This window comes from Polyergus mexicanus, unplaced genomic scaffold (assembly GCF_030449975.1).
Source record: "Polyergus mexicanus isolate NDT 795.1 unplaced genomic scaffold, iyPolMexi1.0 SCAF_26, whole genome shotgun sequence".
NCBI classification, from domain to species: domain Eukaryota; kingdom Metazoa; phylum Arthropoda; class Insecta; order Hymenoptera; family Formicidae; genus Polyergus; species Polyergus mexicanus.
In genome coordinates, this window is record NW_027223346.1 from 2,188,368 (window position 1) to 2,203,431 (window position 15,064).

Genomic DNA, 15,064 nt, shown 5'->3' on the forward strand with positions numbered 1-15,064 from the left:
AAATTTCTGTACGACCAAAATGAGAATCCAACAAATTGGGATCATGCTAATATTAAAAATATTCAAATATTGTATGGAGAAGAAAGACATCCTTCCGAACCTCAAAATTATGAAATTGAAAAAGGAGATTATTATGAGTTATATCGTTCAAGTTCAGAATACGATGAAGCATTATATGGTCCTGATAGAATGATCCCAGACAGCACAAAACATCCTCAGGATCATCCTGAATATGTCCAGGACGGTTCAGGACATTTGTAGGATGTTTTAAGATATTATTATAAATATATTTATAAAAGTTTAATATGCATACATAATTATTTTTAGTTGTGTCGGCTATTTTATATAATTTAGAAATCTTAAGTATTATAATAAGTATTAATGTCCTATAAATGTCCACTGGATAACCCCTGGATGTCCGTAGGATATATCTGCCCTATCTATTATATTGGATGTCTTTTGGATTTCCAGAGGACATATACATGTGCAATTAATTGTTAACGTTAATTTTGTTTAATATTAATAATTGAATTGATGCGCACATTTTCAGATATCCAAAATTATTATTTATTTAATATTTCATGAGAAATGTTACTGTTCGCAACATTCTAAAAACTTTACAAACAATAGTATTCAACCGCTAGTTCGTTTGTTTACCGCTATGCGACACGCGAACTCGTATTTGAGATTTGGTCATGAGAATTATATAAAGCTTGCAAAGAGCAACTGACAGGAAATTACAAATGTAATTATTTTCTATCAGTTCAATTTCTGATGCAATCCCAACATAGGGAATTCAGATATTGGATTGTTTAGAAAATATTACACAACTCAAACCCGGGATCCAAACCTAAAATATTCATGTACAGCACGAAAGCCTCAAATATTAAAGAACGATGAACTATTTTTAATATTAGATTTTTAATATTGGCAGTAAATAACAAAACATAATTTTAATTTATATTTAAATTTTAAAATTTGCTCCTTGAAATATACGAAAAATATCCCTAACATATCCTATAAAAATCCTTAGGATGTTCCACAGGATCTCCCCGGATTCTCCAGAGGTTAATATACGGCTATCATTTACTCTTCCTCAGGACATCCAGAGGAGATCTGAGGATTACAATGGGATATCCTGAGGATATCCTACATGTATGTCCTGGATGCCCTTTGGACGTCCTAAGGACATCCTTGTGCTGTCTGGGATTTCTCAGTTTCACACGGTTGACAATTTTATAAAATATAATTGCTTTTTTAATATTGATTTGAGGAATAAACCAAAGAGTATTTCCACTGTGGAGAAATTACCAAAAATTTTAATTGCTGATTCTTCCAAATCTTTCAAGGGATTAAATTGTTATGTAGTATTTGTAAACCAAAAGACTATAGCTTATGATATGGTTAGAATGATAGTTCAATATTTTTAATTAATTAAATTAATTACTAATAAATGCTGTACAAACTGAAAGGAAATTTAAAAGATGGTGTATCTTTTAGTTTTGATAAACTTAAACACATAAAGTTTGGTGAAATAGGGTTGGTAGATATATATATTCCTGGATATGATAACACATCAGAAAGTCTAAGCGTTAAAGGGGTGTCTGAAGGGCACCTTAAAGGCGCCGAAAAGGTATTTGAAAGACTAAATCTGAAGGATGCGTCTGAAAGAACGTCTGAAAGACTAAGTCCAAGGACGCTAAGACCGAAGGACGCTAAGTCTGAAGAATGCTTAGTACAGGGGACGCTTAGTCCGAAGGATGAGTCTGAAAGACTAAGTCCGATTATTGAGTCGGGTAAAGAAATTGTATTCAAAGGTGAAAACCAGAAGGGAGTCACTCTTAGTTCAGGTCAAGCATCTGAAAGACTAAATCTAAAGGATGCGTCTGAAAGACTAAGTCCGAAGGACGCTAAGTCCGAAGGACGTTTAGTCCAAGGGACGCTAAGTCCAAAGGACATCATTGATATGTGTGTATATTCAAATTTTGTGGAAGGACCAATATTTAGATTTGTTGTAAATAAATTACCTGCTTATATTAAACCTGTGAATGTAATGTATTTTTGTTTTGAAGATAACATAGGTCTATTTGATAAATTAAAACTTACTTTCGAAGGAGAAGGTCTGAACTTAACTCAGGTCAAGTCCTTAAAAAATGTGAGCGTAATGATTGACTTACATGAAGTGCACCCTATGGACTAAGCGTCCTTCGGACTTAGTCTGTCAGACGTTCTTTCAGAAGTTCTTTCAGGTTTTACCTGGTATTCTCATAACCAAAAGGAGACGTTTCTATATTATTATTTAAATATACTTTATCGTCGTATGCTGATAATGCTATTTTATTTGTTTTAATAGTGTAAAGTTTCAACTCTTTTGATGTAATATTGTATACAGTTTCAGTTGTACTTTTACCTTCAAACAAACAGTTTTTGTACATATCAAATTTCATTTTTTTTATATTTGATCTTTTTATTCCTTTACATACTTTTTTCTCTTTTATTTTTGTTATAAACTTTTTAGTATTTTTACAAAACTTTGTTTCAGTTTCGTCATATCTAAAAGCATACATTTTTGATCTTAATCCAACCCATTCTCTTAAGGGTATTCCGAGATATTCATCTTTAAATAAACCGATTACTTTTTTATTTACTTGTGGCATCCAATCAATTTTATAATCACTCGTATCAAAGTATTGTATAAATTTTTTTATATCCAAGTAAAGATCATCTGTTTCCACATAAATAATAAATGAATCAGTATCAGTTCCTAACAATCTAGCTTTATCATTATACTTTTTCTTCAAAAAATTATAATAAAACTTATACATCAATAACTTTGATAACTCTAAAACAACAAACCCACCATATATGGGTTTATTTAATGTTATTTCCTTCTTTTTCCGATACACGAGAACTTTATCATCTATTATTTGCCTATCTTCATAATTTTTACATCTTGCAAAATTTGTATATGAATAAAACAAATCCACTTGACATCTGTTTCTTACCTGTTCCATTTGTTTTCCATATACTGAATTATTCATGAGTTTAAAAAAGTCCTTTTCAAATCCATTTTTAGCTTCTTGTCTAAGTTTTGTGTTTAAGTCAATGTAAGGTTTCAACCAAGCTTTTTGTCTAAATGATATTACTTTTTTTATGTCTTTTAAGATTATTCATTGATTAAGGCATTCTTGTAACATTCTATAATCAATTAAATAATTATTCTTTGATTTTAACGTGCACATAAGTTTAGCCCTTACGGAAAAATACACTAAACTTTGATGGTTAACAATCAAATTTGAGTGTTAACACTCAAATTTGTGAATAAGTTGAGTGTTTGTCATCAAAGTTGAAGGTTAACATTTAAATTTAAGTGTAGATTGAGTGTTAACCATCAAAGTATGATATAAATTGTGGTTTAACTTTCAATGATGAGTATAGATTAAAGGTTGACCCTCATCGTAGGGTGTTGTTTGGTGTTAACCTTCAATGTTTAGTGTCGATTTGATCAGTGTTATGATAATTCCCTCATCGTTGGGTGTCGTTTAGGTATTTTCCAGCAAGGTAGACAGCCCAGTGAGCAATATGTTATCAAAAGAAATTCATAAAGTACTCAAGTTTAAGAGTCGGACTTCCGAAAACACCATCAAAATGATAATATTATGATATCAATAAGTCCTCCAATGCGTCGATTTTAGAGGAAGGAAAGACATCATATAATTGACATCTAAAAGAATTCCACAATCTGACTTCTTTTAAATATCAAAAAAATGTCACCGTTAAGAACCGTTCTATTTGTAGTATCATATTTTTGGACGAGTTTTTTAATTCATCGATTGATCAATTTCATGATGCGCAAGGACAGCAAAGTCCTGGATTTGCTACATTTGTGCATCATGGGATTAATCAATCGATGAATTAAAAAACGCCCTTTACATTTTTTTATTTAAAGAAAAATATAACTCTTAGTATACATTTTTTAATAACATTTTATTAGAACTTTGCAAAATACAACATTTGCTAAATTATTTTTGTATAATAAAAATAACTTTTTATAATACAATCAATTTGATAATAAAATAAAAAATTTGCCATATAATTGCACATAGATTATTATTAACAATGAAATGCTTTATTCTATTTAAAATGAAAAACATTTATAATATTGCATGAAAGAAAAACAAATATAAGCATATACATATACCATATATATACTTTAGTATTGCTAAAAAAAATTCAATTTTATCTTTATAAGAAAAATGTAAGTATATCTTTATGAAAAAATGTAAAGTAAACGAAATAAATCGTTATTACAAAAACTAAATTTGAGTATGCAAACATGCTGCTTGACGTTAAACAATAATGTACGCATTTACATAAATATTTGTGAAAAACAATATATTAAATTGAGCAGCCTTCAATCAAATAATAAAGGAAAATAATAATTAATATCACACAGAATACGTTTTTTCGCCTTAGAAAAAATCTTTTTTAAATATTTTTGAAACTTTTTTCTTCTTCTATTTCTTCTTTTCACTGGCGTGTCTCTTGGAGTTTTGATTAATCCTATCTCCAGCATGCTGAAGCCAATTTTTTATTACGTTTTGGACAGAATGCGAAGAAATTTTTTCTCTAATATCGATGATTACTTCTGAAAAAATTTTGTTACAAAAATTAAATGATAAAGTGATTAAAATAAAATTATTAAAATTATAAATTATAAATTTTGTTATACATTTATTATATATTTTCAGTATAAATATATTTTCTTGCTATTAATGATGAATTTTTATTTTCATAAAAACATAATAACAAAATAAAAAAATAGCATTACATATGTGCGCGCGCGCGTGAGTAATGCTTTTTAATTAAATAATATTAATATATTATTAATTCTGATATATTAAAATAAAATATAAGAAAACATAAATACCGATAATGACGTCAACAAATTTCATACATCTCGTTTCAACAGTTTTTTTCTGTCCTGTCCATGAAAGTTTGTACGCCAAATGATCAGTTAAAGTAAGTTTCAGTGCGTTTCTTACATGTTGTTCTGCATCTTTCCCTCCTACAGTTTTAATTAATTTTTTCTGTAAAAACATGTAATTTTATTATTATACATATATACATTTGTTTTTTAAATTTAATTGTACTTACATATTAGATAAAGTGTACTTACATATTGCAACAAAGATACGGAGTCTTGTATTAATAATTTGTTAAATTTCTCTAGTGCTTCTGGTGTTCCAATTGGTAAGTTTAAATTTGTAGTATTTTTTTGTGAAGAATGTGGGTGTTCATCTAATAATAATTGTTGGATCGTAATTAACAATCGTATAATCTTTTGAATGTCATCGCGACAACCATCTATATTTAACAAAATTTATAATATTTAATACATATGCATATTAATTATATATATATATATATATATATATATATATATATATATATAGAGAGAGAGAGAGAGAGAGAGAGAGAGAGAGAGAGAATCAACTAATATGCACAAAGAAATAATAAAATAAATCTATTTATATATTTTCAAAAGTAAAAAATATAAAGAAAAGTTGTCTAACACAAAAATTTATTGAAAAAAAAAAACACTAAATACATTTTAAATATATATATAGACTACAATAAAAAAGAATTTTTATGATTGCAATATGCGTGTTTCTTGCAAATATAAAACTTCTCTGGTAAGCAGAGCAATATAGAAATTGCAATATAGAATAAATATAATAAAATGCCAAAATTATTTTATTTTTCTTATTGAAATACACATTGTACCACTTTATCCTTGATATGTACATTATGATTTGCAATATGTATCACAAAAATATAAACGCTTAAAATTTTAAAATAAATTACTCTTAGGCTATAGGTACTCACTATGACCTGATAAATCCTATCCGATTCTGATGTTAAAACAGGGTTTAAAATGCCCAGACTATGAATAAAAAAAATTTATAATTTTGAAACATGTGCTTTTTGAAGATATAACCTAACTTCTTAGATTGGATATAGACATAACAAAAATATATATGAAAATATTAATCTATTTTATACTCAAATACATATTTAATAATATTTATAATTTAAGAAAAAAAGATTACCTTAAAAACGTTAATATTGAAGAAATGCTATCTTTCTGAAATCCAAAGCACGCAGTGGCACGCAGTTCACACTAGACACGGGGTCTCTAGTTCACACGTACATTTCTTGCGCATGTGTGCAGCGTTCGTAAAATATCTAAAATAGCACGCTTGCTAGAGATTTTAGAGATATCTATGAAGAGATATCATAAAGAGCTCTTCTGAAAGATATCTTAAAAAAGATAACTTACTGATATCATTTCTAAGAAAATTTAATTAAGTCTTTAAAAAGTCCTCTTAAAGAGCTCATCCTCTCAATAATGCTCACTGGGAGATGACACATAGTGTACACAATATCACATGAGTGGCTGTCAAATGAAGAAATTTAAAATTCCATTTGATAGCCAATCGTGTGATACTGTGTATTAACATTGTTTCATCTGCCTTGTTGGAAAACACCCATTGTGTTAATTTTCTTTAAGTATCGATTGACGGCCGTCATTGATATCGAATATCGATTAGTAGCTGATGTATATATAATTGCACATAATTGACTAATACAATAATTGTAATAATATATAATACAAAATAAAACTAAAACCTAACAAGTAATAACTTTAAATTCATTTAATAATTTTTAATAAATATTTATATTAATTTTTAACATACCCATAATTAAAATTGAGATTTGAATGTTATTAATTTGTAAATACTAATTGTAAATATAATTATATTAATTATAATTAATTATATTATATTTCGGAAGGATTATAATATTATTATTATATGAATTGAGGGTAATTTTTGAACAAATAATAAATACAGAATTAGTTGCTTCTACTGACGAATTCATGTTATTTATTATGTATATTTTATACATATTTTGTAAATTTCACACTTTTTTTAAATAATAGCTTTGTGCAATATTTTTAAATAATATAAACATTACAATATAAGCATACATATATATATAATATAAACATAAAAAATATAACATAAAACATACATGGTGATTGAATCAATCAGTTTCTTTATTATTTACCAAGGGCATTATATAATTTGTTGTATCATTATCGCCAGGTAAGAGAATACATTTATTAGTAATCTGTTCTGGTTTACAGGTTAAAATATTATTTGTTATTTCCACAGCATAACAATAACTAGCTGATGAGATATTATAATGCGAGCATAATATTATATCTTCTAATATTTCAATCGAATTACCAACAACTACAAATGCAGTAGTACCAGTTTCTAAAATAACTGAAATAATTGATTTAATCGTCATTAATTCACCTAATTCTGTTTGTATTATACTATTATTCCGTTTATACATTCTGTTGTAAGAATTGCTATGATAAGTGATACCATTGTATATGAATCGCTGATACGATTTCCCATTATTGTTCTCAATCCTTTCGTTAATCAAAGCTTGTATGGAAATTTTTTCAACTAAATTTAAGAGTATGTTTTTTCCAGTACCAATCCCAGTAAGCAATTTGATAACAAATTGTTGCCAAATTGGCATCAAATTCGCTCAAAACTTGGTAACAAATCCAGTGCCTTCCGTGTCCGCATTAAGCTTGTGTTTTGGTGACAAAGCTTGTTGACATAACCTGACAGCAAATTGATGGCAAAAACCGAGCAAAGCTTGACATGATTTGACGTCAAATTGATGGCAAAAATCGACCAAGATCTGCGCAAGACAATATGATAGCAGATTGTCAGCAAAAACCGAACAAATTCTGCAGCTTTTGGCCATTCATATAAAAGTATATATTTAAATAGATTTAAAGCCTTAACCCTAAGTAACAAAATGATGATAAGTTTTGGTCATAAAATGACCATTAGATAATTAGACATTATATAAAATCATATATTAATATGTTAAAACATATAGGTAAATTCAAATAACTTAATTTATAAAATTAAAGATCTTTTTGGACAGAAATTGTTTGAATAAGTGAAAATCGAACAATTATCTGTCCGATTTACCAAAAATCAATTCAATATCTGAATTTCCTGTATAAGAATTATGTCAAAAATTGAATTGATAGAAATATATATATTATAATATTATTAGCATTTTGTAGGCTTTATATACACTCATGACAAGAATTTGAATACGGGTATAGATAATGAATAACGCGCCGCATAGCGATAAGCGACTGAACTATTTTATAATACTTAATAAGCTGCAGATTTTGTTCGGTTTTTGCTGCCAATTTGCCATCAGATTGCGCATTCCAGATCCTGCTCAGTTTTTGCCGACAATCTGATGTCAGTCATGTCAGCAAGCTTTGCTCGGTTTCTGCCGCCAATTTGCTGTGTAGTTATGTTAGCAAGCTTTGCTTGATTCTTGCCGGCAATCTGCCAGCTTAATCGGTAATAACAACTCTTGTACCAAATTTGTAGCCTTTTTGCTGACAATAATTTGTAGCAAGCGCTTGGCAATATCTGTTAGAACAGACCTGGCTGACTGGGATAATTTTCACAATATCATTATTAGCATTTCGCGCTTGACCGTATTTACTTTTATTATGACCTAACATATGATTAAATAATTTTTTCCCTTCTTGATTGCAATTTCTTTTATTAAATGTGTCGTTATATTTTATGTTTTGCAATCTTAAATAAGATTTACAAATCTGTTTCAAAACAAATTGTGAACTGTGTAACATTTTCCTCAATACATAATTATAACTCTCATAAGGAAATGCTGACCAAGCCCATAAAGCACCAAAATATTTAATTGATTTTGGTATATGTAGTAATAGATGAACATTATATTTCATACATTCTGCACCATATAGTAAGGGAATTCGTTCAACAAATATTTGAAGTGCTCTTTCAGCTTGTACATAATCTTCGTTTGTTATTTTTTCGCATAAAAACTTATATATTGCAAAAACTAGAAGCGACCAATGTTTATAGTAAGGTTTTGAAAGTACATTTTTTAAACATGGCATAGAATAATAAAGAAGGAAATTTTTTAATTCGGAAGCTTTCCAAACTTTAATATCATTGATTGATCTTGGTGTCCGTGTTATTTCACTTGGTGATCGGATTGAAGTTAATTTTTTGTCAAAAATATCCTTTTTTGTACCAATATACGAAGGATTATGACAATTCGTAAACCAAACGATGATAAAGGATTTTACCACACCTAGAAGTATGGAATGCATATATTCCGGAGGAAATGATTGTATAATATCAAAACCAGGTACAAACATTAAATGAGACATGCCTTTTACACCACGAACAACCTTTTTTTTCTAACCGCTTTTTGAGAATCTTTTAAATGTTGATTCTTTGTTCTTGCTTTACCTTTTTCCAAATATACACGAGCGTAACCATTTCCTACTTTCACTCTATCACCTGGACATAGGCAAAATGAACAGCCAAATTTACCATTAAATTGATGTACATTCTGAAGTGCACATTGTGCAACTGAATCAACAGATGCAACAATTGTATGTACTCTAACATGAACAGGTGCATCTAAACCAGGGGGCAAACAATGAAAACCATTTTCATGTAAATCTTTTAAGTCATCTACGAACGGTTTCAAAAATAAATCCATTACGGGTTTTTTTGCTGAACACCAGATACTTGAAAGTAAGATGTTTTCTTTACGTAGACAATACGGTAATTCATTGATTGCCACTTGGATTGGACACATGGATACTTTTGAAGATTTGAAAGTATCCACTCCGTCAGAATTCCACTGAAGAGTTATATCATAATCTCTAATAACTCCATTTCTACGCAGTCTTCGATATGATTCCCCACTAGTTATATCTGAAAGTATACTAGACTGTTCTGCACAACTTCTTTGCAATTTATAAAAAAGCGGTCCTGATAATAAATTACGTAATTGATCTTTTAACGGTAAATGTACAAAATAATGCCCACCACGTACTAAATCAATTCTCATATACCATGTATTACAAGACGTACAATTAATATGAGTCATTTGTTCAAAATTTAATTCCACAAAACATTCCGGACAATAGAAAATTGTTTTCATGTTTGCGGTTTTCGGAAATTTTTTTAAGAATAAGTGCCGAGAAAAATTTAGTGTAATTGGAAGATGACAATTTATTAAATTTAGAAGATCATCAAATGCTAGATCTGTTAAGCCATGACGGATTATAAAGCTCATGATAAGGAGATCACTTTCATCTTGGGTTAATGGACAGTTTTCATAAATCGGTTGCCTCATCTGCAAAGAAATTGTTTTCTAAAATTATCTACAAAATTCCATTCTGATTAGCAAAATGTAATTAGAGATGTTATATGAAATTTTAATAAAATATATGAAATATTTCATACATAAAAACACATGTAGTTTAAATTAAAAGTATATCATAATATAATATCATATAATTTCATACATTAATTGCTTTAAAGGAAATGTTAAAATTAACACAAAGTACAAAAATTCGGTTTTTCTAACACAAAAAAATTAGCAGTAGTATAGTAAACATAATTTATACTGAGAGTAATCCAATTCTTACTTCTTCATTATTGCCATCTTCACCATGTGCATCATCAAAAATATTTTCTTCATCATTGGCATTATTAACTTGGTTGTTATAGATTTCATCATCGCTACTGTTATTTTCATCTATTGAGGAATGCTCATTAATTTCTTCAAACTGTTGAAGCGCTTCATCGTGCATGCCAATTATATTCTCTACTGCATTATTTTCTTCCTGCAATAAATATATAGTCAAATTATTAGATACTTACATAATTTGTTGAAAATATACACTGTTTAGACAAAAACAAAGCCGAATAAAAACATTTCATAAAAAGTAACTAAATGCGGATAAACAAACTTTTTGATTGACTTTTGAAATAATTTGTTAGCAAATATTGTGCTATATTTTACAAAAAGATTTCTTATATGTTATATAAATTAAAACATTTCTTATATGTTATATATATAAAATAAATATCCATGTTGAGGTTGTTTTATATATATAATTTTATAATCCTATTATTTTTTATAAGTATACCTAATTATTGAAAATCAATTCAGCTTGTATTTCGTTCCTTCGTCGAGATTGAATAGTTGTTGCTGGAACTTCTTCTCTTGCATCTTGAAGATATTTTCTATATGGTCCTCTACTATTCATAACAATTCGTAAATATGAAAAACGCGGAATAACTTATAACTTGCAATAACTGTTCATTGCGTAGCTAATACACCTGTTTGTTTGTCACTTTTAGCGTTTGTATATTTTATAATAACGATCCGGTTTTCAGTTTTCACTATTCACCAACAAACACGTGATCGGGACACAAATTAAAGCAACACAAACGGCCATGATATTGACGTAAAATTTCGTCGTCGCACTTTATTGTTAACCATTCCCTGAATTCCACAGCGATACTATAATTTTTATTGACGAACTCGACAAGCAAACAATCATCATTATTCATTATGTACAAATAACAATGAAATCTTAAACATAAAGAAAACCGACAAAAACTTGCAAAATAATTTCATGCCAACTATCGAGAGATACCGAGTATTGCCGAGCAGTGTTGTTACATGAGCCCCCTTTTTTGCGCACATGCGTCGAATCCGATATCAGTAAAATGCTTCGATCGAGTGAAAAAGAGTTCCTTATAGCCTTTGTTTTATCGTTTGTAAAAATTTTATTTTTTTTCTTATGGTTTTTGATTTTTCATTTGTAAAAACTTTAATTTTAAATATATAACTTTTTATTACTCGAAGCATTTTACTGATACTGGATTTGTCGTACGTGCACAAAAAAGGGGCCCATCTAACAACATTGCTCGGCAGTACTCGGTACTTCGGTAGTCGGCATCGTGCAATTGTTTTGGAAGTTCTTCTCGGTTCTTTATATAGTTGAGATTTCATCGTTATTTGTATATAATGAATAACAATGATTGTTTGCTCGTCGAATTCGTCAATGAAAATAATAGTATCGCTGTGGGATTTAGAGAATGGTTAACAATAAAGTACAACGATGAAATGTTACAAGAACTAGTAAATAAAGGAAACTCTGTTCAAATATCATGGCCCTCTTGTGACATTAAGAGTGCGATGAAAATGAAAAAAATCATTAAAACGTTAACAGAAAAAGATTGGAATACGACGGTAATCAAAATTCTTGCATTTGGAGGTATATATATATGCAATACATACATTTATATAATGCATATGCATACATTTATATAATCAAATATAAATTTTTACCAAATAGAAATTAATCTATAAAATCTCTGTAAAATAAAAGTTACTTATATAGCAACTAAAATCTTATAATTAATAAGGGCTCCGATGTTCGCATTAATGAATCGAGTATATCACACTGCATGCGAGTAAGCAAGCCGACGCGGACGAGTGAGTGAGCGAGTGAGCGCGTTCAAGAATATTTGATGAGGCCTACTTATTATTAGAAAATTTACAATATAACCAAATTTGCTCATGTAACTGCAATAATAACATCGATACTCGGTGAACATTATTTTTTCTAGAATGGACAGATATGCATCGACAGTTATTAGAAATACAGAAATTTAATATTAAAAATCCATGTAAGGGTGATAGAAAGAAATTGATGAAAAAATCATTTACTGATGACCATGAGTCTGATGATGATGAATATAACCAATGTACTAAAAAACGAAAAACTGAATTGAAAGTAAATATAATGATTAAATGTCAATGTTATTATAAATCATTCGTATACTTATATTAGTATATTCATATTTTTATATATTCTCGATCTTTACAGATTAACAAACGATCTAAAATGAAAGCTGGAGCGTTGATACAACAAAATATGTTGCCTAATCTAAAAAAACAAACATCTTATATAAAAAATGTAAGTAAATGTCTTTTACTATCTTTTATCTGCATGCTGCAAACTTGCGATATTTGTGCAATTTATGGTCACATACGACCATCGCTTGATCACATAGATTCACGAATCAATGCATTAAAATAACAAAGCATCCAATGTGCTTATTATATTCATTCTATTTTTTTGTTTTTCAATGTCATTCATTTTTAGTGGTGTACTTCTTCGGATGAAGACGAAACATTAATTTCATCTGACGATGAAAATTACAAGCCATCGAACAAAAAGGAAGAAACAAAAACGTTCAATATGAATGGTACTCAGCAACAGCAAGAAAGTCTAATAGCGAACTCAGTATTAAAAAGTATAAAAACTATAAATATTCCCGGGAAAAAAAGTCCATGTATAATTATATATAATTATATATAATTATATATAAATATATATGAAATATACTCATATATAATTATATATAAAATATATATATAATTGTATAAAATTATATATAAATATATATAATCTCATATACGGTTATATATGACAATATATTACATCATACAGGATTATATATAACTATATATACATCATATGATAATTATATATAATCATATATATTTGTATATATTTATATATGAGCATATTTCATATATAATTATATATGGGCCATTTTTTCCCGGGTTATCTAATATTTAATGAATACAGTAGTAAACGATGAAACGAAATAAACATTATACATTCAAAATATAATTGTTATTATAAATTAATACAAATTTTATTACAGAAATAACAAAAATAGAAACTGTAGCAGACCGGGTGATACAAAAATTACAAAGTATTGAAAATTTAACCCAAAATGTAAGGATTGTCCGTTCTGATGATTTGGTAAGAATATCACTTATATTATAAATTATACATCTATTAAAAGTTTATTTTATTAGTTATGAAAATGTTTGTCTTTATATTTTCTAATATACATTTTACAGGTGCAGCAATTAGAAAAAGATAATGAGAAAATAAATGATGAGGTTAATGTTGAGAAAGTTCTTCCCATTGATACGTCAATTAATAAAAATGAAATAATTTTGTGCAATAATGAAAATATTTTACAGAAAGTCAAGATTGATACAGATGTCAAAATTAATATTGCATCGCCTACAAAAAGTTTGCAAATTGTCAATGATATGACTTGTGTAAGTGAGAGGTATATGTATTACTTGTTATAAATTAATATCTTGTATGTACAAATTGAAATTCTGTATGTTTATGTATTTTGCAGAAAGTCGAAACAGATGTAAAAGTAAATATGGCATCGTCTGCAGAGAATCCGCAAAGTGCGAATAATGCTTGTGTAGACAAGGTATATGTACTATATATTCGCTGTAAATTGATCGTATCTTGTGCAAAATTAAAATGTATGCAAATTTTCGTATATTTTTTTATAATGGAAAATGAGAATTTATCTGCAATTTTTAATTCTTTGAGAGTTTTCACTATATTTTATTGTTATCATCTGTTATATAGAATATGATATCACTTAGTCGAGGAGTCAATATTCCGGAAAGTATTATGCGGAAAATTCGGACTTCTGATATTGGTAAAATGACCTGCGATTTAATGGGTCATTTGTTTTCAACACAAGAGATTGCGTGTTCATCTAGAACAGGAAAAAAGAACAACATAAAATCAATAGAAAGTTCAATAGAGAGGAAAAAAAAACCTTTGGACCAAGATCATAAATTTAATGCAATAAAAGGTAAACATTATAAGGATTTTTTTTAATTTATCGCATTTTTAATCAATTAATTGCTATTCTTTTTAATTTGTATTAACACTGTAATATTAATACATATGTATACTGCGAACAAGAAGTATTTGTGTGCAAGAAAACTAAAATTAAAATTAAAATGAATTTATAAAATTTTAATAATAATTTATATATTTGTTTACAGATTATGTACTACTCACATTTAAAAATGTGAACAATGCGGAACAGTTATTCAACACTGCAGTAACTAATAAATGTAAGAATGTCGCACGGAACTTCAAAAAAGTCTCGACTTCAGAAAAAGCTTAATATGATTGATTCAACATACAATGCCTATTATAATATATATATATATATATATATAT

At 28.2% G+C, this 15,064-nt stretch overlaps 1 protein-coding gene and 1 long non-coding RNA gene across 3 annotated transcripts; one reads left to right on the forward strand and one right to left on the reverse strand.

Annotated features, from left to right (window-relative positions):
• Positions 1–3,968: 3,968 nt before the first annotated feature.
• On the reverse strand, positions 3,969–6,254 carry LOC138943317 (uncharacterized). 2 transcript variants are annotated; one of them, XR_011448454.1, is made up of 5 exons: positions 6,114–6,254; positions 5,890–5,947; positions 5,180–5,367; positions 4,931–5,090; positions 3,969–4,648 (listed from the first exon to the last, which is right to left on the reverse strand). It is a non-coding gene; the product is annotated as an uncharacterized lncRNA (long non-coding RNA). The 2 variants fall into 2 exon arrangements; XR_011448455.1 differs by lacking the exon at positions 5,890–5,947 and having other exon boundaries at positions 6,114–6,246.
• A 5,935-nt stretch (positions 6,255–12,189) lies between these two features.
• LOC138943445 (uncharacterized) lies at positions 12,190–14,157 on the forward strand. The gene is made up of 6 exons (XM_070314300.1): positions 12,190–12,253; positions 12,609–12,775; positions 12,869–12,958; positions 13,148–13,298; positions 13,716–13,816; positions 13,918–14,157. The coding sequence occupies exons 2-6, from the start codon at positions 12,620–12,622 to the stop codon at positions 14,155–14,157; spliced, it is 738 nt and encodes a 245-aa protein (XP_070170401.1). The 5' UTR covers positions 12,190–12,253; positions 12,609–12,619.
• Positions 14,158–15,064: the final 907 nt, after the last annotated feature.